The sequence below is a fragment of the Meriones unguiculatus genome, chromosome 8, assembly GCF_030254825.1.
Source record: "Meriones unguiculatus strain TT.TT164.6M chromosome 8, Bangor_MerUng_6.1, whole genome shotgun sequence".
NCBI classification, from domain to species: domain Eukaryota; kingdom Metazoa; phylum Chordata; class Mammalia; order Rodentia; family Muridae; genus Meriones; species Meriones unguiculatus.
Window position 1 is genome coordinate 21,686,310 of NC_083356.1, and position 25,084 is coordinate 21,711,393.

A 25,084-nucleotide genomic window follows, 5' to 3' on the forward strand; every position below is an offset into this window, starting at 1 on the left:
AAGGTCAACAAACCAGAGATCGTGTGCTGGTTTCTGGGACCGCCATCACACTCAGGGTCCTACACCAAGCTCCAGAGCTATTGACGCTTTTCATTGCTTGGAACTGTAGGGCTGAGGTCCTCAGTTTCTAGACGCCATGCCCCATTCCTGTCTCTGATTCTTTCTCTGAGGTGAGGTAGTTTGCTTCTTCAAAGCCAGCAGGATGGCAGCTCTGTTGGCCGGATCTCTCACGTCAGCCAAGCCTGACCAGGCTAATTTACCTTTGAGCAATTAAGAGTTAACTAATTAGGGACCTTAATCACATCTGCAAAATCCTTTTACTTTCCCCAACGTGGGAGTACAATCCTAGAGTGTCACACATGCTCCGCCCACATGGGAGGTACATGTATTGCACCGGATTCGTGCACTGGGAACCTTGAGCTCATGTCTAGCTTTGCCTGCTGGATGCATCTCAAGAAGCGTGTGTGACTTCCCCCGTTGGTCCTTCAGGGCTGCTGCAGCTGTGTGAGAAGCCCTGAGCTAGCCCCGGGAAGGATGAGAGCTCATCAGGAGACAGGAGGACCACCGGTCAGCTGTGGCCTCTTCTCACTGGAACGGTGACCCTGGACAAGACTAGGAAGGAGAGCCACCAGCAGGGCCCAGGTGCCACGTGGAACAAGGAGAGGGGATCCATTCTGACAGCTCAGAGCCACACTTGTGTGTCTCAACCTTCAGGTGGAGACTCCCTTGGGGCCACATAGGAGATATCCAGATATGTACATTCAGAGCAGCAGCGATGAAATAATTTTACGATGGGGGGGGGGCGTTACGGCGACACGAGGAACTTCATTTAAAGGGTCGCAGCTTTTAGGAAGGTTGACAGCCGCTGAGATAAGAGAGCAATTACTCTATGGGCAGCGCCTAGGAGAGGAGTGTACACAAATGAACATCAGAATGGCCGGCAAGAGGTGGAGGAAACTCTGCTCCCCAGAATGCAACCGTCTTCTCATTATGTGTAATTATATCACCACCGTATTCACTTCTCACCCAGCCGTGTGCTCCCGAGCCACAGGACAGGCGTTAGGGGGCGCCTGTAAAGTGTTTATGTTTTTGCATGAATTAGGGCATAATGTCAACCATGAGGCTGGGCTCACAGTTAAAAATATCAGATAGAACCATTCCCAGAGCGGTCAGTGACCGGAAGGTATTAGAAACCATTGAAAATTAAGGGGAGGGGATGGGAGATGGCCCCGTCTGTAGAGTGCTGGTCACAGAAACATGAGGACCTGGCTCGGGTTCAGAGCACCCATGTAAAAGGCCAGGCACAGTGGCCCAGGCTGCATGTGTATGTGTGTGTTTATGTGTGTGAAGGCACGGACACTGAGGATCTCTGGGGTTTGCTGGCCAGTCCGGCTAATCAACACGCTTCAGGTTCAGCCGAGAGACAAAATAAGGTGAAGAGTGCTAGAGAAAGACCCCCCTGACGCCCACCTCTGGCTTCCATACGCGTGGGCACTCACACAAAAAGAAAGGGAAACAGAGAAACAGCGGTGTAGAGACGAGGGCGTGGGCTGTGTGAGAGGTGAGTGTGGTGCCGACGCCATCACATGTGACTAGATGAAGGCTGCTGCCGTGGAGAGGGTGTTTTGAAGGAGCAGGGAGGCAAGCAGTGGTGTGACGAGATGACAGGCTTAAAGACCGGAGCAGCAACCGAGTACCAACCAAAGAAGTGGCAGGCAGCAGCTTCTAGAAGCCAGCGGAGGCCAGGAGCTTGCTGCCTCTTCGGGATCCCTCAGCCTTGGCCTCAGCCCCATGCCAGTGACTTGGGACTTCCGCACTCCTGAGTGTGTCACGCCTTTAGCTGCTAACCCGGGGGGCTGTTTGTTACAGCCGCAGCAGCCCGAGGCCACCTCTGTTGTGGAGCTGTTTGCACTGTGTAGGTAAGCACCGAGCCTCCCATGCAGAGCAGCCCTCTGCTCGCCTTGGGTTGGCCCTCATGCCAGCCAAGAGCATTTTCTCAACAGCATAAAGATCTCGAGGGGGGCAGAAGGATTTCAGTCAATGCACTTTCCACACGTGTCCACAGGGTTGCAGGAATGGAAAGCTGAGGCTATCACTGGTGGATTTACACCTTCAAGAAATGGCGCTACAAGCCGGTTCGGTGGCGTACACCTGGAATCCCAGCACTCGGGAGGCATGAGGCAAGCGGATCTCTGTGAGTTTGAGGCCAGCCTGGGTCTACAAAGCGAGTCCAGGACAGCCAGGGCTACACAGAGAAACCCTGTCTCAAACAAACAAACAAACAAACAAGAAAAAGAAAGAAAAAAATGGTGCTACAGCAGAGACTTGTACAACCTAATAAGCCGGTCACGGAATCAAGAGACAATCCTGATTGTGTCCTACGAATCCCCATACCCGGATCCAGCCCAGCCCTAGACAACAGGCGAAGAGGGCGAAATCTGTGCTAGTGTCCAATCATTATCATTACGGGAGGGAAACAACCCCAGTGTAAACAGTACAACCCTATGGTGCTTAAACATTTACATTTGCAGAATGATACACCTGTATTCTACACGCGGGTGATGTGAGTGTGTGAGTGTGTGTGTGTGCATATTCACGCAGGCCTGAGTTTAGGAGAAGAACCGGACTAGAAGATCCTAATGGTTTAAAGCCGGTTACAAACCCTTCACTTGTCGTTTCCTTATCTGTGAGAGTCTACTATTTCTGTTTGGCAAGAAGCAAGACCATTGGCCTAATGGAAAATACGATGAAGTAATCGCAAAACAAACGGCAAGGGAAGGCCTGGCGAGGCGGGCTCCGAGGCTCCAGATGGCGGAGTCATCGCTGCAGCCGTGGGCCGTGGGATAGCGGCGTGGCCTGCGGCCTGAAAATCCGAGGAGAGGTTGGATCACGAGGGCGGGTTCTGCTGAGTGACCCAAAGAAAGCGCGCTTTGCAGGGAGGCCCTCCTCAGAGACCTCTCCCACACTACACTGTACAAACGCCGGGGCCTGGCCAAGGTCTCCTCGCAGGTGTTGCTCCAGACCTCGGGTCGCAGACCTGGGTCATCACCGCCTCCACCTCCCTCTCCTGCGGTGGCGTATTTTTTTTTTTCTTTTTTGTTTTGTTTTGTTTTAACTCATCTGAACCGGTTACAAAACCACACTCCCACGAATCCATCAATAATGGATGGGGTGATGTATTAAAGAAATCCCCACAAGGGCCTGGCAAGGCTGCAGCGAATGCATTTCTGCTGTATCATATTTAACTGTTTGCAAACGTCTGCAGGAGTCTCCCTGCAGACTGCGGGGAGGAGGGGGGAGGATCATCGCACCTCCTCACGGGGAATTGCAAGGAGGGTAGGAGGTGACAGGGACCCTGGGCCTGAAGGATGAAAGGGGGGACGATGGAGGATCGGACTGCACCTCGCCCGGCTTGGCGCTAGCCAAGCATCCATCGGTCTCCCACCAGGACTGCGGCGGAGAGGACAGGCCCCTTTAAGAGCCAGCGCGCGCCCCCGCCCCGCGAGCTCTCATTTTCCCTAGCAACCGCCCCGGGGGAGGGGGAGGTCCTGGCAACGGCGCTCGGGCCCCGAGCGTCACGTGACGGCCCGCAGCTGGAACGCGAGCGCGCGCCCCGCCGAGCGCCCGCCCGCCGGGGGCCTGAGCGCTGGGGCGCGTGCGCGAGCGGTGCAGCACCGGCCGCGGGAGCAGGGAGTATTATGGGCTGTGGGTGCCGCTGAGCAAGATGGAGCTGTCTGCAGTGGGCGAGCGGGTCTTCGCGGCCGAATCCATCATCAAACGCCGGATCCGAAAGGTGAGCCCTCGGCCCGGACGGCCCTGCGTCCTCCCCCCCCGCGGCCGGGACGGGGCCCGCGGGCCCTCGGGGCGCAGCGGTCCCGCTAGCCCGGCTCGCTCGGCCGCCCCCGCGCCGCCGCCTGCTCGCGTCCCTGCATCCTCCCTCCCCACCCCCATCCCCTATATATATCTATCTATCTATATATATATATATTTTTTTTTTCCTTTCTCTCTTTCTGTTTTTCAGGGACGCATCGAGTACCTGGTGAAATGGAAGGGGTGGGCGATCAAGTGAGTGCCCTGTGTGTGTGTGTGGGGGGGGGGTCGGTGGCCCGGGGACCGGGGAGGCGACAGGAAGGCACCTGGGCCTTGAGCAGGGGGTGCGTGCTCGTGCCCTCGCGGTGTGCCTCGGCCCCTGGGGGGGTTCTCATCTGGCCTTTCTTGCACGCGTGACTCGGCAGGTACAGCACTTGGGAGCCGGAGGAGAACATTCTGGATTCGAGGCTCATCGCCGCCTTCGAGCAGAAGTGAGTTGGAGAAGCTGGCCGGTGGGGCGCCGCGCAGGGAAGCGGGAAAGGCGGGCCGGGCCGGGGAGGGGGCCCGGGAAGGGACTGCTTTTTCTTTTTCTTTTCTTTTTTAATCTTTGGTGTCTCTTGGCTGCAGAGAAAGGGAACGTGAGCTGTATGGGCCCAAGAAGAGAGGACCCAAACCCAAAACTTTCCTCCTAAAGGTAAACTGGACGGGCCCCAGCAGCCCCCTCTTGGGCCCCCAGCCAGGGCGCAGCACAGGGCCTGCAGGGGAGGGACTGCTCCGCCGCTGCCTAGGCGGGCAGGCTTTTCCAGAGGGGCCCCAGCTGGGCAGGGGGTGGCTGTGTGTCCCTGACAAGTCCCTGGCAGCAGGCCGCAGCCAGCCCAGCCGGTGGGGCCTGAGAGGGGGGTGGGTAAGCAAGAGATGAAACCAGGAACTTGGGGTGAGGAAAATCTGGTGAGCTCCTCTAGCCCGGAACACCCTGGCCTGTGTTAGGGTTTAGACTTGGAGCTAGTGACCGAGTATAGACTCACCTGGCAAGACACCGGGTCCCGGGCCCCCTGCCCACCTCCCTTGGGGTGTATCCTGTGCCTTCCCTTGGGGGAGGGAGGGACGACTTGAATCTGACCTTAGATTACTTCAACCTGAGTTTGGTCAGCCACACTGGACTGCTAGCTCTCGGGTCCTGAGCCTGTCCAATCTCGATACCTCGGGAGCTTCCGATGAAGATGGGGGGGGGCACGGTAAAACACAGCCTGTTGGGCAACGGGAGCAAAGAACTTGGGGGAAGCCATCTTGGAGAGTTAGGGTGCCTTTTTTTGGTTTGCTGTTTGTTTTGTCTTTTTATGAGGAAGGACAGAGCCTGGGAAGAGGAAAGCAAAGAGGACCCGGGTTGTCCGCTTAAGGCAAGGCTGCAGGTGGCCCCCAAGCCACCATAGTTTCCCTAAAGGACTAAAGATGCCCGGGGTCTTCTTCCCACCAGATCTGGCACCAGAAAGACAGGAAGGGGCTCCTTGTAAGATGCAGACCCTCATAATCCGCAGTTCGCCCGAAGATCTCCAAGCCCAGCGGGGGGGCGGGGTGGCTCAGTCTCGCTGACTCGGCCCTCCCCCAGCCCAAGCACTGGGAGGGAAGGGTTAGCCTCAGACCCAAGGCAAAGTGTGGGGGGGGAATGTCGGTTTCTGGCATTCAATGGTTTTGTACCCTACTCCCCGCCCCTAGTCTCGGTACATCTTCGGGATTAGCTCGGCCACCTTAACCCTGAGGCTTGCGGGTAGGAGGGGTGGGCGGAGCAGCTGGGAGGCTAGTGGGCTGTGTTGACAGTCTCTCGGCGCCCCTGGAGCGCCCTCTAGCGGTCAAGTCTGTAATCTCGCGCCTGGGTTCTCAAAATGCCCTTTTCTTAAAAGTTGTAGGTTCTGAGTTGCTTTTGGGCCCAGCAGTGCTGAGCCCTCTGCCCCAATCATCTCCAGTAATATTCTCAACATCCCAGCGGAGCTGAGAGTACTACTGTCCTCCTTTCACAGATGGGAATAGTTTAAAGAGTGAAGTTGAACGCATCTGCCAGAAACAGGGCTGAGAGATGCGAGGGCAGGGCTCGGTAGGTAGATAGCGCCTTAATCCAGAATTTAGGAAGGAGCCGGACATCAAAGGATGTTGGTGAAGGGATGCAGAGGTGGCTTGGGCTGGACCTGTTGCTTTAGGATTAGGGAGCAGTTCAGCAGAATGCACTCAGCACGTTCTGTAAGGAGCAAGGCTGGGCGTCCCGAGAGCCTTTTTGAGGTTCACATCCAGGGAAGGGAAACAGGTTAGTAACTTGTCCACCATCACACGAGCTAGCAGAAGTGTTCAGATGCTGTCTGCACTACTTCCCACACGCTGGGGCCACCTGCCATGTCAGTGCAGTGAGTGTGCTGGCTACAGCGGCTTGGAATTCACTGAGCAGACCCAGGTCCTACTGTCAAAAAAAAATATATATATATATATATGTATATTCTCAACCCGGAGAATTACATCTATTTAAAAAAAAAAAAAAAGAGTATTTTTGTGTGTGTATGTGAACCATGTTCGTTCCTGCTGCCCCTGGAGGCCAGAAGAGGATCCCCAGAATTGGGGTTACAGGCAGTTGTGAGATGCCCTGTGGGTGCTGGGAACTGAACCTGCGTCCTCTGGAAGAGAGGCTGCTGCTCCTAACCTCTGAGGCATCTCTCCAGCCCGAGAGTACTGTTTAGATGTTATAAAATAAGAGATGTTTCTCATAGACGGTTTGAAAGCATGCTTTAGGAAAAGCTGCTTTCTCAGAAGCCTGTACGGGCTGCCTCCAGATGTGTTCCAGATGAGTGGTCAGCAGGCTGACCACAGGAGAGCGCTGGGGCAGGACTCAGAATAGCACAGGAAAGGCAAGTGAGCTCTGGGTTCACCATATGCACACACTTGTCACTGCTGGAGCCCGGTAGGACCTAGCTACTCAGTGAGGGCTGGGGAGATGGCTCAGCAGCTGAGAGTGCGTACGGCTGCTCCAAACACCTGTAACTCCAGCTCCGAGAGATGTGACGACCCCTGCTGGCCTGTGTGGGCATCTGTGTCATACATAACACATCAAAGAAATAGAGGTCAGCGAGTTGAGGCAAGACTTAGAGTCAATGAATGGCGCATCCTCCCTCAGGGATCTTTCTGGGAGGGGTGTGAGGGACCCCTTGTGGAACTCAGCTGACTGGGGAGAGGAGCCCTGGGGGCTCTCTGTACCTACCTCTGTGCTGCCACCTAGTGGCAGTGAGTGACGACAGGGAGGCCGGGCCTTGGTGTGTGGCGGTCCCAGACAGATTAGCCGTGGGAGTGAGCTCACTCCTCCCTGCCCCTAAAGTCTCCCAACTCGATGACGTCATCACAACCTAACCCAGTGCTTTGCCTCACGGGAGCTGGAGTGTCAGGTAAACCAGGACCCTTGTCCTGAGCCACAGCTGTCCACCCCCCCATACACACCAAATCCTCTCAGCACCAGGCGTGGCCTGCACGGCTCTGTCCCCAGCCCACGTCCCACCCTGGCCTCAGAAACTGCAGTTCTTCCTATCCGCCCTCTGCTGTCCTCCTGCAGGGGATACCGTTCAGAGTAGAGCTGAGCAGCTGTTCCTCGTTCTCAGTGAAGGAACGGCTAGCCATGGAGGAGTCCCCGACTCCTCACTGTTCTAAGTCTTCTGGCCATGGATGGGCTGGAGTGGAGCCGGGGCTCTAACGACCTTTCTGGGGTGGGGTTCTCTTGACGTAGCAGCTGAGCTGCTGTTGAACCCTGGGCCTTTTCAGAGATCACGCTTGCCTCTCCTCCACGATCTTGTGCCCACAAGGCCCAGGCTGGATTCTCACACTGGGTTCTGGGTATCCGGTGGTGTGAGTGCATTCGTGGCTAAGAGGAAGGCAGTGAGGGACCACGGCAATGGCTTTTCTAGATGTGATGGTCATTTCTGGTCAGGGTCAATAGGGCTGGGAGGTAGGAACAGGAAGGATCTACTCTCTGTCACCAACAATTAGCCCTTGGGAGAGTCCCAGGCTTGGCTAGGGTCCCTGCCATTGTTGATGAGTCAGCAGGTGGCCTGTGGATCCCCCTCCCCCACACAGTGGTAGTAAAATACCGAGCCTTAACCTGCTCCCTGTAGACAAGTTACACCACCACCTTTCTGGACCGGCTTTTTTTTTTTTTTTTTTTTATAAAGAGTGTCCTGTAACCCAGACTAGCCTTAAACATACTATGTAGCGGAAGATAACCATGCCATGTCTATTTGGTGCTGGGACTGAACCTAGGGCCCCGGGCATGCTAGGCAAGCACTCTCCCATCTGAGCTACGCTCCCCAGACCTTTCCATTCTGTCTGAAGGGTCACGAGTCACTGTTTTGAGTCCTCTCCCGAACATGCGCTGACGGAGCTCAGGGCTAGCTGGAGCAGGGGTGTCCACGGGCCTCGGGAAGTCTTGAGGTCACCCACGCCCCTTTGCTCGCAGGCCCGGGCCCAGGCGGAGGCCCTCCGAATCAGTGATGTGCATTTCTCTGTCAAGCCGAGCGCCAGCGCCTCCTCTCCCAAGCTGCACTCCAGCGCTGCGGTGCACCGGCTCAAGAAAGACATCCGCCGCTGCCACCGCATGTCCCGCCGCCCCCTGCCACGTCCAGACCCACAGGGGGGCAGCCCTGGCCTGCGCCCACCCATCTCACCCTTTTCTGAGACCGTGCGCATTATCAACCGCAAGGTGAAGCCCAGGGAGCCCAAACGGAACCGCATCATCCTGAACCTGAAGGTGATTGACAAGGGCCCGGGAGGTGGCAGCGCTGCGCAGGGCACCGGGGCGCTTGCCCGCCCCAAAGTCCCCTCGCGGAACCGGGTCATCGGGAAGAGCAAGAAGTTCAGCGAGAGTATGCTCCGCACCCAGATCCGCCACATGAAGTTCGGCGCCTTCGCGCTCTACAAGCCCCCGCCCGCCCCTCTGGCGCCCTCTACCGTGGGCAAAGCCGACGTGGCCTCCTCGGGGCCTGGGCTGCTCCTGGACCCCCCAGCAGCTGCCCCCTACGATGCACACAGCTCCAGCTCTTCCGGCTGCCCCTCACCCACACTGCAGTCCTCCGACCCAGACGATGCGCCCCCCAAGCTGCTCCCCGAGACCATGAGCAGGTCTGCTCCCAACTGGAGGGAGCCCGAGGTGCTGGATCTGTCCATCCCTCCTGAGGCAGCTGCCGCCGGCCAGCGGGTGCCTCCTGATGTCACTGCTGCTGCGGCTCAGGCACTTCACACAGCTCTGGAGCCCACAGGTGCCTGCCCCGCTGAGCCTGAGGCTGGGGACTGGCGCCCCGAGATGTCGCCCTGCTCCAATGTCGTTGTCACAGATGTCACCAGCAACCTCCTGACGGTGACCATCAAGGAATTCTGCAGCCCTGAGGATTTCGAGAAGGTGGCTGCTGGCGTGGCAGGTGCTACAGGGGGTGGCGGTGGCACAGGGCCGAGCAAGTGAGGGGCTTCCCCAAGGAGGGGGGCTTTGGGGGGGCCTCCTTCCTGGAGTCATTCTTCTGCTCCCACCCCGTCCCTGCCCTCAGACCCGTCTGCCTGTGCTTTGCTTGCCTCAAATGGCTCCGTGTCAACCCAGGGATGGGACTGCTAGTCTTGGACTTGGTCAGAGCCCTGGGAGGGCACAGGGAGGAAGAAACACGTGCGCTCTGGTGTTCCTGGCACTGCCCCTGACTGTTCAGGTGGAGCCCACTAGGTGGCTTCTGGGGAACCCCAGAAGCTGGGGTTCACCTCTTCTATCCACACCCACCCTGCCTCTCCTAGCTTGCTTCTTGCTCTGTGTGCAGCGTCTGGTCTTGGTGCTATCTTGGCAGCTGCAGGGCCCCCGGGAGATGCCACCTAGAGCGGGCAAGTCTCTTGCTACCGCCTGGCGCTGAGTGAAGGACGAGGCCGAAGCGGGTCCTTCCCTTGACACCATTGCGGGTGGCAGCAGCTGGGCCAGGGGTCCCCTTCCTTGCTCGCCTACATCCGGACTGGGCCTACACCACGTATTGTGCCCCACATGCCCTGTCTCTACCCAAAACCCCCTTTGAAGGTGGAGAGGCTGGCAGACACGGCACCCTGCTGCAGCCTCTGGGCATCCGGAAGCCCCTTCTGTTTTCTACCAAAGGTGCTGCAAGAACCTGCTGTGGACACTTCTGGCTGTGCATGTGTGTTTGCCCCTTGGCTTATTCTCGTGTGGATCCATGTGTGTGCTGGGTGCAGGGCCTCAGTCTCCCCTGCAACACCCTTGACAGTTCCTCAGAACAGGGTCGCTGAAGGCGTGGCCTCCCTTGCCTTAGCCAGGCCTGGCCCAGCCCAGCCTGTGTGGTTTGTCGTGGAAGCCACAGGCCTCTCCTTCCAATCCCGGGTTGCTGGGGGACATGGAGCCCCCAGGCCCATCTTAGGATGGTCATCTTGAAAGTCAGGCCTTCACTGCAGACATGGCATGGTGGGGACTGTGATGGAGGGAGAGTCCGGCTGCAGCCTGGAGACTTGGCAGGGCTGGGGTCCTCGGTCTCTGCCAGCCCTCTGGTTTGATTTTTGCTGCTGAGGCTTCCTAACAGTCTAGCCTGTTGGAAGACTTCGGGTGCCTTGGGCATCTTCTGTTGCCCTCTGCTGCTAGGGAACCGAGGCATCCATGCCAATGGCAGAGACCAAAGCCCCAGATTCAGGCCAGGTGCCAGGAGAGAAGGCAGGGGAGAGACCACAGAGGTGTCTGGTTTCCGCAGAGGGAGGTGCCTGTCCCCTGGAGCACTTAGGCCTGCCTTTGGCCACTGCCTGGGTTCCGCTCGTGTGTTGAGTGGCATGTTCCTGTGTGTAGCCTGAGCTGGCTTCTGGTGTACACAGCCCTTGGTACCTTGCTCAGAAGCATGGAAGAAGGCAGAACCATGTGGTCTGAGAACGAGGATCTGGTCTTAGGAGAAGACACTTTTCCTTCTCATGCCCCCCGCTAGGGTCTGCAGCACAGCCCCAACCCTCCTTGCCCCAGGGTATAAAACAGGGGTTCTCACAGGGTTTGAGGGGCCTACTCTTCGGTCCCACCTTCTCCTGTGTAAGCTCCAGTACCGTCCAAGTGCCAATTGGCTTTTCCCCCAAATAAGGGCTGGTATTTCGCCCCTGTCCCCAGAGGCGATTTCCCCCTCCCCCTCCCCAGGTGAGCCACCACCTGGGTGCCAGTTACAGGTGTTTGCAGAGACCATAGAAATGTGTTTTCCTGAGAGTCTGTGTCATTTGTGACCTTTTTTTTGTAAAGAAGTTGTGTTTTCAGAGGTGATTTTATGACAGGAAAGTGAAAGAGTTAGTTTTGCAAAAAAGAAAAAGAAAAAAAAAGAAAAAAATTTAAAAGTATAAAAAAAAAAAGAAAGAAAAGAAAAAAATGGGGAAAAAAAAACAACAACTGTGGGATTCCTAAAAGCGTAAGGTGGGGTTGGGGGAGAAAGATATTTAAAGAGGACGTAGTAGCGCAGCGACTGCACAGGTGAGGTGGCGGTGTTCGGGTGAGGCGGAGGCCTGAGCTAGCCGGGGGTGTCCTGGAGAAGAAGGCACCGCACAGATCCCCACGTGTGTGTGGTCGGAGGGCGGGGTCTTTCACACTTCTGGAAGGACTTCCCCTTCTTCCTTGGCAGCGGGCAGGGCAGGTCATCTTTGGTGACGTGGGAACATCCACTCAACCAGTCCCAAGGGAACTAGCAGGAAGCTCAGTGGACAGGCAGGTGGCGGTCGTCGGACTCTGAGGGGACCGGGCTCCCCGCTGGTGCTTTTTCCCCAGGAAGGCTTCTCATGCATGTGCTTTTACTCCACACCAGCTTGCTGGGTCACTTGGTTCCCAGTAGCTTCACAGTCACCCCAAAGACCGGGCACCTTTGAGTCTCCCTGGTTGAGACGGGTGCAGGCTTCAGGGAATGGCTGGCGGAGCAACGCTGTCCGTGCATGCCTTTGTACTCATGCACAAGGCTTCGAGATGCGTGGATGCAGGGAAGGCATGGGATTGCCAGTGAGCGGAACCCTTCCCTCTCCTGCATGGTCTGGAGCAAGAGGCGAGGCCCAGAGGCTGCACAGACAGCCCCCTATGCAGGCCCGCACCATCAGCCTACTGCAGGCCCCCCCCCCCCTTGCTGCTTTTCATTTGCCTAATTACCAAGCAGAAGTTGCAGTCTGGTTTGCTTTATTTTTGTATGTGAAATGACCCCTTCTGATGGTCATGCCCTGTAAATGCTCCCTTCCCACCCACTCGTCAGGAAGTAGGAGTGGGTGAGCCCTGGGTCTTCGTTTTTGAGATGAAAGGTTAAGACTCCTCCCTCTTTTGGTTCTTGCCCTGATCTCAGTCAGCCCCTCTGAAAAAGCTGTGCAGAGCGGCAAGGTTTCAGCACAAAGCACTCTGGGGCCTCCAGCTGCCTAGCCCTTAAAGGAGCAAAGTGAGCCTCTTTCCCCCTCGCTTCGTGGGGAAGGGTGGATGGAGGGCATGGTCTCATCTCAGTGAGGCTAAGCTATTTCACTGGAGTGACGGAGGCCTCAGAGCCCAGGCTGCCCTGGCCTTTGAAGGGAATGTAGGAACTCTGGGGCTGGCTGTGGCAGAGGCTGGAGAGCAGGCCCTAGCAAAAACTGTCAGTCAAGGATCTGGGCTTGGGTCAGCCTTTCCGGCCTCTGGGGACCTGAGAGGGCAAACCCCTTTCCCTTACTTACTGTTCAGTTGAATGGCTTTGTTTTGTTTTGTTTTGTTTTGCACTTCGTTGGTTGGAGAGCCCGGCCTAGTCAGTTCTACCCCTGGGTTCCCATGCACTAGACCAAGGTGGCCTCTCTGGGGCTCCTGCGGTTCAAGGAATCACTTTTTAAAAAATAAGAGAAAATTTAAGGGGTTTAGTTTTGTTCTGCCTGCTTCTCTTCTTGGTTTAGAAAGCCCAGAAAGTGGGGTTCCTGGACCCCTTCTGACAGTACTTGAGAGGCAAGAATGGACACCTGGTCAGGTGGGGGCTCAGGACCCCCTTCCCAACCTCCAGTTCCCTCTCCTTAACTGTGGAACTTCAGCTAGGGATGGAGCCAGAGGGTGTGAGGGGCCAGGAGGAAGGAATTAGATACTGGGCACAACTGGGCCAAGGGACGAAGCAGGCATCTTTTTGTTGGTTTTAACTTAAAAACACAAAGGCCTAAAGAAATATGTATCTTATAATTTTTTTTTAATTTTTAAGAAGCTCGTTTGATGAACTGCACGAATGGATTCTATATATATAAATATATATATATATAATATACGTACATAGCTCTATATTTGGGGACGGGCACTGTCTCTTTTCTTTCGCATTTTAAAGATGAAGTATCTTTGCCTTTGTCTGTGGTTTAACCATCCAGCTCCCAGCTGGCTAAACTTTGCCTCCGGTGATTAATGGCGAGAACGTAGTCAAGGTGGCCGATGGATGAAGGAGCAGGGCCCCCAGTCTGCCCTGCCCCTCAGGGGGGACTTCCGGTAGGGAAGACAGCTTATTTTGGATGTGGGTTCCTTAGATTCTGGGCCAGGGGAGGGCGGGCTCGTGCTGATCACTCTGTCTCGTACGTTTTGTTCTGCTGCTCTTCAATATTGTATCGATGCCAGGAAAAGGGGTGAGGCCTCTTTCACCCCCAAATAAATTGTCACATTCCGAAGCTACGTGCCAGCGCCCCGGATGGGGTGTGTCTGCCTCGTTTCTTCTACTTCCTGTGGCAGCTTCTCTTTTTCTGATTTTGAAGTGGTCTCTAGCCCACTCTGGCTCCATACTCTGGAATTATAGGTGTGAGCCACTCCCCATGCTGGGGCAACATCAGACCCAGGTCAGGGAGGTGGGGCAGCAAATGAAGGCGCTTGCTGTGAAACTCAGCAACCCAAGTTCAAGCCCCAGAACCCACATAAAAGGTCTCAGCACAAAGCACTCTCTCTCACTCACAAAGCACGGGGAGGAGAGTACTCAACTCTGAAACGTTGTCCTCCAGTCTTAACACTCGTGACATGACATGCTTACCCTTATGCATACTTCATGCACAGGCATGTGTGTGTGTGTGTGCGTGTGAGTGCACGCGCGCGCGCGCGCACACACACATACACACACACACACATACTGAGAGGCTGGAGAGATGGCCTAGAGCTTAAGAGCACATAACGTTTGTGCAGAGGACCTGAGTTCAGTTCACAGCACCCAGCTTGTGGGTAGTCCATAAGTCCAGCTTCAGGGGTATCAGACGCCTCTGGCCTCCCAAGAGCACCTGCACCCATATGCGCACATCCACCCACAGGCATACACACATGCACCTCTTTTTAAAAAGCTTAATTCAGGATGGTAGAATCAGGATGGTGTCGGCGCTGGGCTGTTGTGGTCATTTTTAAACTAATTTTTTTGGGGGGGTTCCTTAAAGCTTCTCCCTTCCAACCCCTCAAACCAAAGCAGGAGAGAGAAGGTTAGCAGGGAGGGGGGTGCAGACCCCTTTACTTCCGGCTGCTTAGTGTTGATGGGTTCTTTTGAGGCTACACCAATCTCCATCAACAGCAAACGCAGCAAAACAGTTTTTCCCCAAGCCACTGCTTTGAAACATTTCTCTCCGTCTGTCCAAGCTGCCACACCATCCTGTCTCTGGTCTCTCTAAACTGCCACACACCACACTTTATCTGTCCAGGCTCTTATTTATCTTCCTCAGAGTCCTAGACCACGCCCCTCTCCATGCTGCAGGAGGCAGGCTGTTACCAGCTGCCAAAGACCACGCCCCACAATTATCAATTATCAGCTGTGGACAAACTAAAGCCCAAACTAATCCACACTTAGAATTAAAACAAAAACATATTTACATAACGTCACTGGGTCTTTAAAGAAACCAAAACTTCTATTACACTGGGCCAATGCTTAATCTTTGCAAAGCCTTTCCGAACCACTCCTAGAAAGAACTGTAGGCCTGCAGGGCACTCAGCCAGGAACAGTGAGGCCTGCTGCTCTTGGAAATGTGTCTTGACTAGTAGGCACATGGCCAGAGTTGGGGGCCAGGGGCCAGCACCCGCAGAGAGGAAGGGGCCCATAGAGCCTCGAGCACATGTCTGCCTTTGCTGCTGGTCCCCACAGTTCGGCACCGTGTGGTCAGATGTGAGCATAGCGTCGCTCCCCTATCCCATTGCTTCCCAGTCTCTCCCATGCCTCACCACTCTGCAGCCCCTGTTTCCTAGCCTGTCCCCTTATCCATGGGCCACCGGTTCTTGCCTGCATCCCAACAGGGCATCTGGAAACTCCTCTTCAAAATGCTAAGAAGCTTGATGCCCTCAGCCCGCAAGGTGTCCCCTCTCCCCACTTATCGCCCCACTCCAAGGCACGTCCTTCCAGACTGCTTCTGTTGTCCAAGTGACTAGGCATTCCACCTGACCTCCAGGCTCTGTCCTGGCTGCTCCTGGCACTCACCTGTGCTCTCTTCTGGCCCCTCCTTCGGTGATGGTTATCCTCTCCAGTCTGCTGGCAACTCTGAGCACCTGCTTGGTGCCTTACAGGCCCACCTCACCAAACTATCCGTAACTAACAGGATGGCGATGCTCTCCAACAACCGAGAAACAGACCTGGATTGGCTGTGTCTCCATATTGGCACCTCCAGCGGCCCTGGCAAGACCGACAGGAGGGTGTCTCTGCCCATGACTGGCCATTAGAGACAGGGCTGCAGGGCCCAGGGTGAACAGGAGAACAGGACCTTGGCAGAAGCACTGGCAGGAAGTGAGGCTGAGGAGTCCAGCCCTGAAGGCAGTGCTGGCCCTCTGGATTCGCTTTGTCACGCACACCTGGCCCACCACCTCATCTTCAGAACCAGGCTCACCATTCCACTTCTGGGAAGCTCTCAGCAGTGGACATTTTGTGTCTTGAAACAGTGTCATGCAGCCCAGGCTAGTCTCAGACTCAGTAGGTAGCTGAGGCTAGCCTTGAACTCCTGATCTTCCTGCTTTTACCTCCCAAGTGCTGGGATTACAGGCATGCACCACCGCACCTGGCATTGGAACGCTGGAGACCAGACTGACCTTGAACTCAGAGATCCACCTACCTCTGCCTCCTGAGTACTGGGATTACAGGTGTGCGCCAGCCTGGTTCACAGAGAGAGAGGGAGGGAGGGAGGGAGGGAGGGAGGGAGGGACGAAGGAAGGAAGGAAGGAAGGAAGGAAGGAAGGAAGGAAGGAAGGAATCTCAGGTGGTCAGAGATAGAGAAACACACCTGGGGTCAGCTTATGGCCTCTATAAGGAGGTATCTGGAGCACCTTGAGACTGAATTAGACCGAGAGCCCAGGGGGATATTTGTGAACGGGTCAGGAACCAGTGCCTGCTGACCCAAGGACCACTGGAGAGAGCCTGTAAGTCTGTCCCTGATGCTCCTCCGTCTGAGATAAGTGGTCATCAGTCCTTTTGTCAAGACCACCAGGGACTTAGGTGTGTAATTCTAGAGGCTCCTGGGAAACTCCAGGGCAGAGCCAGCCCCTTGCATCCTTGTCCTGTTTCCAGGCTCATCCCTTTGAGCAGCTGAGTGATGAGAGCTATGTCAGACAGCTGAGGAGCCAAGGTATTTGGGGGGGTGCCCCCCAAATCTGTCCAGAGAGTGGAGCCTGTTCTGGGAACTTTCTGTAATAATACAAAATATCAGAGACACTGGGTAGAAAGCCACAGGCATCTTTTTAGGGACTCAAGTTTTTGAGATAGTTAAAAAAAAAATCCCTGGTGAGCCAGGTGCGGTGGCGCACGCCTGTGATCCCAGCACTCGGGGAGGCAGAGGCAGGTGGATCTCTGTGAGTTCGAGGCCAGCCTGGTGTACAAAGCGAGTCCAGGACAGCCAGAGAAGCCCTGGAGACCGAGCAGCAGGCAGATGCTGTCCTGGGGGCACCCTGTGGGGTGGTGGGGTAGCATTTGTGGGGACAGAACTGAGGCAAGATGTTGGCCTCTGCAGGTCTTCGAGAGCTTGAATCATGTCTCTGTGGGGATGGCCTCAGGGACTGGGCCAGCAGAGGTTCAGAGCAAGGAGGCCTGAGAACTAGGCCCAAGCCACTTCGCGGAGGCAGTGCCAGGGAACTCAGCTCGCTCCTGACTGCCAGAAACACACAAAAAGACTCCTCTCTTGGGAAATTGCAACTCTAAACCTTCCCTGGCACAAAGTTAAAGTGTGAATGTGTGTTCCTCACACAATTCCAAACTCTCAAATTGAGAGATTAATATCAGAAACAAACCTGGGGTGGGTGACGCCATAGAGCCTGTGGAAGTCGCAGACGATAGACTCAGTAATACCGTGCCCAGCGCACGGGCCACATGGGATTCTGTCGGAAGAAACTGAGAGCACAAGCTCAAATAACAATCCGCAGCAAAGGCACAAAGACAGACTCAAACAACAGTGGATAAAGGATTTGGGACCCAACACTTTTCTATTTACTGTACAGGGCAGGGGGCTCAGATGCTCCTGAGCATCAGGCAGGGAAGTGTTCTACCCAGCTACATCCCTGGCCCAGTTTTGACACAGGGTCTCACTAAGTTGCCCAGACCAGCCTTGGACTCACTCTGTAATGCTGGCGGGCTTTGGAAATGATCCTTCTACCTCCCTACTTGAATTTGAGATCTAGAGTCTACACTGCCAGGCCTGGCTCCCAAGACATTTTAAAATATCGGTTGAGGATTTCAAAACTTAGCATGTCTACATCAAACATCTCCGTAAAATGTTAAGAACTGGCATCACAGATCATATTATTGGATTAAAAGTTAATATCGGTATCCAGGACACTGTGATGAAATGAGAGGCCAACAGGGCAGAGAGCCCAGACATAAATGCTCACTTGTAGAGTCAAATGATTTGCTTACATGCACACATACATACATACATACATTTGTTTTTTTAGTTCCATGGGTCCTGGGGAACAAACTTAGGCCCTCAGGCTTGCAAGACCAGCACCTTTGCTTTCCGAGCCACTTCACCAATCCTGGTCACATGACTATTTCAATGGTTCCTAAAATAGCCAATGGCAAAAGAGCAATCTTGTCCGTTTTGAGACAGGCTGGTCTCAAACTTGCTGTGTAAGCCAAAGATGACTTTGAACTCCTGCAAACCACACCTGGTTTATGTGCTGGCTGGGGATGGAACCGAGGGCCTCACACGTGGTAGGCAAGTGCTCTGCCAACTGAGCCACATGCCCAGCCACCATCTTTCCAGTGAATGAAAGTGTCTGGAGGGCTGGAGAGATGGCTCAGAGATTAAGAGTACTGCCTGCTCTTCCAGAGGTCCTGAGTACAATTCCCAGCAACCACATGGTGGCTCACAACCATCTATAATGAGATCCATTGCCTTCTTCTGGCATATATATGCAAGTGTATATGCAGATAGAACATTGTATACATAATAAATAAATAAAAAATATATTTAAAAAAAAAAGAAAGTGTCCGGAAAAGAACAGAATTGGATTTTTAAGAGATAGACATGCAGTGTGGCAGGAAAGATTTTTAAGGAGCTCCGGTGGCACAGACAGCCAGTGCATGGTATTTAGATGAAATATTTAAAATCTTGAGATGGCTCAGCTGCCAAGAGTGCTGGATGCTCTTGCAGAGGACCCAAGTTTGGTTCCTAGCACCTTCAAGGTGACTCACAACCATCCAGAGCTCCAGTTCCAGGAGATCTGGTGCCCTCTTTCGGCCTCCTAGGGCACTGCACACACATGGTACACATACATGAAAACAAAACATTCCCAACATAGTATTAACTTTTTAAAAAATACTATTGACAGTAAAATAACAACCCATGAATGGGGGGGGAGGATCCACACAATCAAACATCAAACTTTTTATAAAGTTGATAATCACAATACACAGAAAATTCCTGAAATTTAGGTGGCTGGCAACAGCGGCACTACAGCAAAACTATATCTCAAAAAGAGCAAAACCATAACCCTAAAACCTAAACAACAACAAAAAAATCTTGATTCAAAATTGGGCGAAAGTCCAAGCATGGAACCAGGCAGTGGTGGCACACACCTTTGATTCCAGAACTTGGGAGGCGGATCTCTGTGAGTTTGAAGGCCAGCCCGGTCTACAGAAACCTTGTCTCTGGGGGAAAAAAGTCCAGGCATGGTAGAGCCCACCCGCAATCTCAGCATTCCAGAGGCTGAGGCAGGAGATTGAGGGTTCCAGGCCAGCCTGGACTATTTTGATATATTGTCTCATCAAAACAAAAACAGATGAACAACAAAATGGGCAAAGGACTTGGGCAGACAGTTCTCCAAAACGGACAGAATTTGCAGAGGGCCTGTAAGCCCAGAGTGGTCTGCATCAGCAAGGATTAGAGAGATGCCAGTCAGAGCTGCAGGGAGGGCTGGGCCTGTGGCTCGGTTAGCAGAGCATGCACAGTCAAGCATGGTTGGTGCATGCCTGTGATCCCAGCACTCAGGAGACGAAGGCAGGAGGATCAGAAGTTTCAGATCATCCTCCGTTACATATCAAGTTCCAGGCCAAGCCTGGGCTACATGACACCCTGTCGAGAGAAAGGAAAAAAGAAGAGAAATCTCGATGAGATAAGTCCTAGTATCTGCCCTCCAAAAACTCCACATTCCTGCACTATGGTGACAGGAATATTAAATGGCACAACCACTTCAGAAAACAGGGTGAGCAATGCTCAAAAAGGTAAAACAACAATTACCATAGGGTGCAGCAACCGCTTCTGATTAGCCTTAAAATGAGATCTTCAAGAGGTAAGTGTTTCCTCATACCAAGAGCAGCACAGTCAGCAACAAATGGAGAAGCCACCCAGAGCCGTCTGTGGGTGAGTGAAAACGTGATGTGGAGCCTACTTCAGTGGAATATTGTTCAGCCTTGATAAGGAAGACCGGTTCCATACGTGCTACAACAGGCATGAACCTCAAGGGCCCGATGCTAGGCGAAGCAAGGCAGCTGGTGTGCTGGTTCAGGGCTATAACCTCATCTCTTGGAAGATAGGGGCAGAAGGATCAGGAGTTCAAGGTCAGCGTCAGGCTACATAGAGAGTTCAAGGACAGGCTGAGTTGCTAAGCCCTTGTCTCAAAGCAAAAACGAAAGCGAGGGGCCTCAGGAGCTGGCTCAGGGGGCAAAGCCCTCACCTGGCAAGCATGAGGATCTATTCCCATTTTTAAGATGAGAGCAAGAGCAAGGCTGGAGAGAAGGCTCAGTGCTTACTCTGCTCTTCCGGAGGACCTGGGTTGGTCCCCAGCGCCCAGGTCAGGTGGCTCAGCCTGATACTTATATTAAAGAATAAATAAACTGCTGAGTTACACGGACATGGTAAAGATGGTCAATGTTATGTTCTGTGTTTCCCTACGCTGGAAACAAAATCAGTTCCCAAAAAGAAGACTGACAGGCAGGACTTCATCTGCTCTGCAAGTCTGTCATTTCCTGGCCGCTGTGGGGCAGTGAGATCTGAGGACAGCTGCGACAAAGCCTAATAGAAGGCAGCCACCCGGGAGGCTCCCATCTGCTCCGAGTTAAAGCTGGATGGGACCAGGTCCCCTCCTGTCCCTCAGCTGGGACGTGGCCTTCATTAGCAAAACTTGGGACCAAAGTCTTTTCTGCCCTTTCCAAAGGCTTCATGACAAAGGCCTGTGCCTCCATTTACAGCGATGGTCGGTGCTCAGGATCAGTTGCCGCCTCGGTGGCCTTTGTGAGTAAGTGGGCCTGGGTGAGTAACCGGCACAGTGGAGGGCCGAGCAGAAGCGGGGCAGGCTGGGTGGCAGGGGTTCTGTGTTCTGGGAAATAATGACACCCCCTGCCATGTCCTCTGGTCCTTCTTGCTTCAGGGCTGAAAATGGAGCCAGGAGCAAGAGCTTTGGGGGGGTGGATTTGGTGTCCCAGGCATTCTCTGTCACAGCAGAGGCTCCTGGCTGTTGTGCAAGGAACCAAGATGTACTTTGGAAAAGGCCTTTGTCCCTGATGGAGGTTCAAACGCATGCTTGTCACCTCGCTGGTTCCCTTGGAGACCTCTGGCACACTTGGGCGCTGGCACTCCAGCAGGTGGCTCGCTGCTCTGAGTACCTCCCAGAGCCCATCACCTCCTGCTTTTCGAACTCACACGCCACGAAGAGCCTTGTCCTGAACTCACATGGCCTGGCAGAAACCTGCTGGTCCCCTCACACCAGCCTTAGTGTTCCTATACCTTGAAGGAAAACAGGGCACCCGGGAAGCTGGGCTATCTGTGAGGACGAGAGGGGGTGCTGTCAAAGGAGACACACCTTCCACATCCGTGTTCAGAGGTGGCTGCTCCTGGCATCTGGGCCGATGTCCCAGCTGCGTGGGCACCAGTTAACACCGCCAAGCACCACCACAAACAGCTTGAAGATGGTAGAGAAACAGGCTGAAGTCCATGACCTCAGCCAGGCCAGGACCCCAGCCCTTCTCTGTCCCTCACCTGGAAGATGGGGACAGGGCTTCCTAGTTAAAAAAGAGCAGACATGGGCGGGATGGAATTTGTAAGGGTTGACTCACTAAGTAGAACTACCCAGCACACAGCGCATTTAATGCTCAGAGAAGTCCCAGTTCTGCCGGGCATTTTTCCGATTGACAGCCCCAAACCTGGGCCACAAGCAGCCATCACAGCATCCTGGCACAACAGGATCATCGGTGCCAGACGGCCTCGCTGTGGGGAACCCACGGCACATAGCTTACATGTTCTGTGCCTTGGTTTCCCCATCTATAAAGTGGTGAAAGGGTCTGAGGAGATAGTTCGGTCTATGAAGTGCCTGCCTCAAAAGCAAATTCAGCACCCACAAAAAGAGGAAAACACACACACACACACACACACACACATACACACACATACATACACACACACACACACACACACACACACTAACCGATATACCCACTCTCCCCCCACACAAAACAAAGTGAGAAAGGGCCGTGAGGTCCCCTTCTTCACGGGGCTGCTGAGAGCCAGACTCTGGCTCCGCATTTGAGTCTTCCGTACTCCCCATGGGGCAGCCATTGAAGCTGCAGAGAGGCTGAGCCCCCTGCTCCGACAGCGACAGCGTTAGGAAGTCGGACAGCTGGGACTGAAGCCAGAAGGCTCTCTTTAGAGCGCTCGCTCACAAATGTCCCCGTTCTACCTCAGTGCAAGCCCCTTAGGCCCCACATTCAGAATCTAGCTCCGGACCCCATGTGGTCCCCCCCAAGGCTGTCTGACTCAGCCCTTTTCCCTAGGAAGCCCAAACTCTATTCCTGCCTGTGACTCATTCCTTTCCAGCCAGCCACCAGGGTCTGTGACTAAGTGACCCCTGTGTGGAAATGTCACTGTGATCTATCACTTCCTCTGCAACCTGCTGTCCCTTTCCAGTCTAGACCTTCAGTAGCTACCTTGTGCCCGCTCCAAAGTGTGGACTCATATGAGGACAGGGAAAAATGTGCTTACTTCTCATCCCCTCGACCCCACGTGGCCACAGAGATGAGAGGCTAGAGGGTAGGGCCTGCTTAGGGACAGCTAATGCCACTGTTTCCCAAACCCTCTTACTTATCTCGCCTCCGGAAGAATGGAGTGCGTGTCAGGGGATGATGGAAATTCGGAAGTGAGGAAACTGGGGACAGAGTTCAGGGCTCCTAGACACCCAGGGTTTGGGAGTTGGTCAGGAACATGTTTTTTTCAGGCCCCAGCATGAACCTTGGAGGATGTGGCTGGTTTGAGGCTGGAGAGATGGCTTAGTGGTTGAGCTCTGTTGCTCTTGCAAAGGACCTGGATTCAGTTCCTAGCACCCACATTGTGGTTCACGACAGACTATTCCTAACATTCCAGAGGATTCGATGCCCACTTCTGGTCCCAAGGACGCCGTAGGCATGCAGTGCTCATGAGTTCATACAGGCACACACGTAGACATTAATTTAAAATTAAACACTTTTGTTTATTTCGAGACAGGGTTTCTCTGTGTAGCCCTGGCTGTCCTGGAACTCACTCCGTAGACCAGGCTGGCCTTGAATCCACAGAGGTTCCTCCTGCCTCTGCCTCCCTAGTGCCAGGGTTAAAGGTGTGTGCCAGCACTGCCCGGCAAAAATTTAAAACTTTTACGTTTGCCCATGTCAGGGCTTGCACGTGGAGGTCAGAGAACTCTGTGGAGTCAGTTCTGCCCTCCCACTATGAGTTCCGGGGACTGAACTCAGGGCGGCCGGCTTGCATGGCAAGCGCTTTTACCTGCAGAGCCACCACCCCGGTGATCAAACCCGGTTTGAGGTATGATCGGACCTGGCTGCTCCAGAGGACTGGACCGGGGAAGAGGTACAGGTTCCTAGCAGACGAGCTTAAGTTAGATGGTTACACACACACACACACACACACACACACACACACACACACACTCACTCTCTCTCTCTCTCTCTCTCACACTGCAGACAAGTTGGGGTGGGAACTTACTGTAAGCAGGCAGCCAGCCACAGGATGTTTTGCCCAGTGGGAAATGCTGGCAACGGCCTCTCTGAAGACTGTGGAAGCACCCGTAATGAGAAGAAAGCTTTTGACACCTTCTAGGACATCTAGACTCTGAAGAACCAAGCCAGGTGAGATTCTCCAGCTAGCTTCCCCTTCCCCCAAGCGCTCTCTCTCTCTCTCTCTCTCTCTCTCTCTCTCTCTCTCTCTCTCTCGCCCAGCCTGATACTCCTGCCTCAAACTCCCAAGTGGCTTACAGCCACATACCACCACACCCAGCTAATTCCATGCTAGAGAGCAAACCCAGGTCCTCAGGCGTGCTAGGAAAGCACTCTACCGAATGAACTGTTGAACCACTGCTTTAGTATCTGAAGATTCTGGTAGAGGAGGCTGAAGAGATGGCTCAGTTGGTAAAATGCCACACAAACCCGAAGGCCTGAGTTTGGATCACCAGCATCCGTGTAAAAACTCAGGCGTGGCGGCACTTGTCAGTAGTCCCAGTGTTGGGGGTGGAGGGAGGCTTGGGCAGACAGGCAGATCCTTGAAGCTCACTGACCAACAAGCCCAGCAAAGTCTATGAGGTGTGCAGTCAGTGAGAACCCCTGTCTCAGAAGAAGGTCGATAGAGGAAGACACCTGTCATTGCCCTCTTGCCTCGATGATGTGAATACATGTCTGTAGACAGGCACCCCCCACACACACACACAAATCTAATAAAACCCAGAGGTCACGGGACACACTGAGATTGCCTCAGAGTGGGGAAGGGTGAGTGAATTAATGGGCTTGCAGAGGCATCCACTAGGCAGGCATGAAGTCATTGCTGCCTGCACCGGCCCAGCACAGCTCTTCCTGGCTGTGTAGGGACACTCTTGTTTTGTGGAGATGAATTCTCACTAATGTAGCTCAGGATGTCCTGGAACTCATTCTGTAAACTAGGCTGGCCTCGAACTCGCAGAGATTCGCCTGCCTCTGCCTCCCAAGTGCTGGGATTGAAAGTGTGTGCTGCCACCACCCAGCTCTGTAGATATATCTTCAGTTGCGTCCTCAGACCCTGCTCCAGGCACTGGACTGAGGCCTGGCAGATGAAGGCAGAGCCTGGGCCTCTGACTAGAGACTAGTGTATCCGGGCAGCGTGAGTTTCAGTGTGTGAGTTTGAACATCAGCTCTTCACATTAGCCTCTGAGCGACCTGAAGCCCTTGCTTAACCTCCCTTGGCTTCATATCACTGTCCGCAGCCCAGGAATGGTGGCCGTGGCCCAGGGTTTCCTCAGGATTCTGTGAGGCTTTAGGAAGAGCTTCATAGCTGTGCTTAGTGTGACAGGGCCATCTCAGGAGAGCCTCCCTCCCTGCCACCTGCCTCCTCCTGTTGATCCTGCGGGAGACACCTCCCTCCGTGCCTCCTGTAATGCCCGGTGGTGGGTAGACTTTAGACAGCAGAGACCTAAGGCAGGAGTCACCTGAGGCTGACAGAGCAGCTCGGGGACAGACGCAAGAAGGGCCCAGCTTACAGGGCTTCCCACCTGCCCTGACCCCCTGTCATCCAGTTTCCCAGCCAAAGAGCTTTCCTGACCTGGCTGGGTACAGGAGGAACCAGATGGCATTGGGAGTTGCTGCCAGGCATATAGGAAGGGCCACCCAGGCAAGGTCCCAGGGCCCTGCCTCGCTGAAGCCAAATCAGGGCTGCTCAGACCCATTTCACAGACAAGAAGGGAAGTCTCCCAAAGCCCTAGGCTCCAAAGATAGCATCCAGGGTCCTTCCAAAACTCCCTTTCCTGGACCACAAACTGTCTTTGTGCAGTAAGCAGATACACCTGGACCTGGCCAGAGACCAGAGACCCACACGTAGGAAACCGGCTCCTGGGCCTCAAAAGTGCATT

The 25,084-nt window shown here is 54.3% G+C and overlaps 1 protein-coding gene across 2 annotated transcripts; it reads left to right on the plus strand.

Annotated features, from left to right (window-relative positions):
* The first annotated feature begins 3,585 nt into the window (after positions 1-3,585).
* On the plus strand, positions 3,586-13,465 carry Cbx6 (chromobox 6). Of its 2 annotated transcripts, none has more exons than XM_060389033.1 (5): positions 3,586-3,793; positions 4,022-4,065; positions 4,236-4,301; positions 4,438-4,504; positions 8,345-13,465. In XM_060389033.1, the coding sequence occupies exons 1-5, from the start codon at positions 3,725-3,727 to the stop codon at positions 9,287-9,289; spliced, it is 1,191 nt and encodes a 396-aa protein (XP_060245016.1). In that variant the 5' UTR covers positions 3,586-3,724; the 3' UTR covers positions 9,290-13,465. The 2 variants fall into 2 exon arrangements, with proteins under 2 accessions (XP_060245016.1, XP_021508103.1); XM_021652428.2 differs by having other exon boundaries at positions 3,594-3,793; positions 8,291-13,465.
* Positions 13,466-25,084: the final 11,619 nt, after the last annotated feature.

Bases quoted from the DNA above. Each gene is read 5' to 3' on its own strand.
- Cbx6 (XM_021652428.2), top strand. From the start codon at position 3,725: ATGGAGCTGTCTGCAGTGGGCGAGCGGGTCTTCGCGGCCGAATCCATC. The intron at 4,066-4,235 runs GTGAGTGCCCTG...GTGACTCGGCAG, and splicing joins TGGAAGGGGTGGGCGATCAA to GTACAGCACTTGGGAGCCGG. The intron at 4,302-4,437 runs GTGAGTTGGAGA...TCTTGGCTGCAG, and splicing joins ATCGCCGCCTTCGAGCAGAA to AGAAAGGGAACGTGAGCTGT.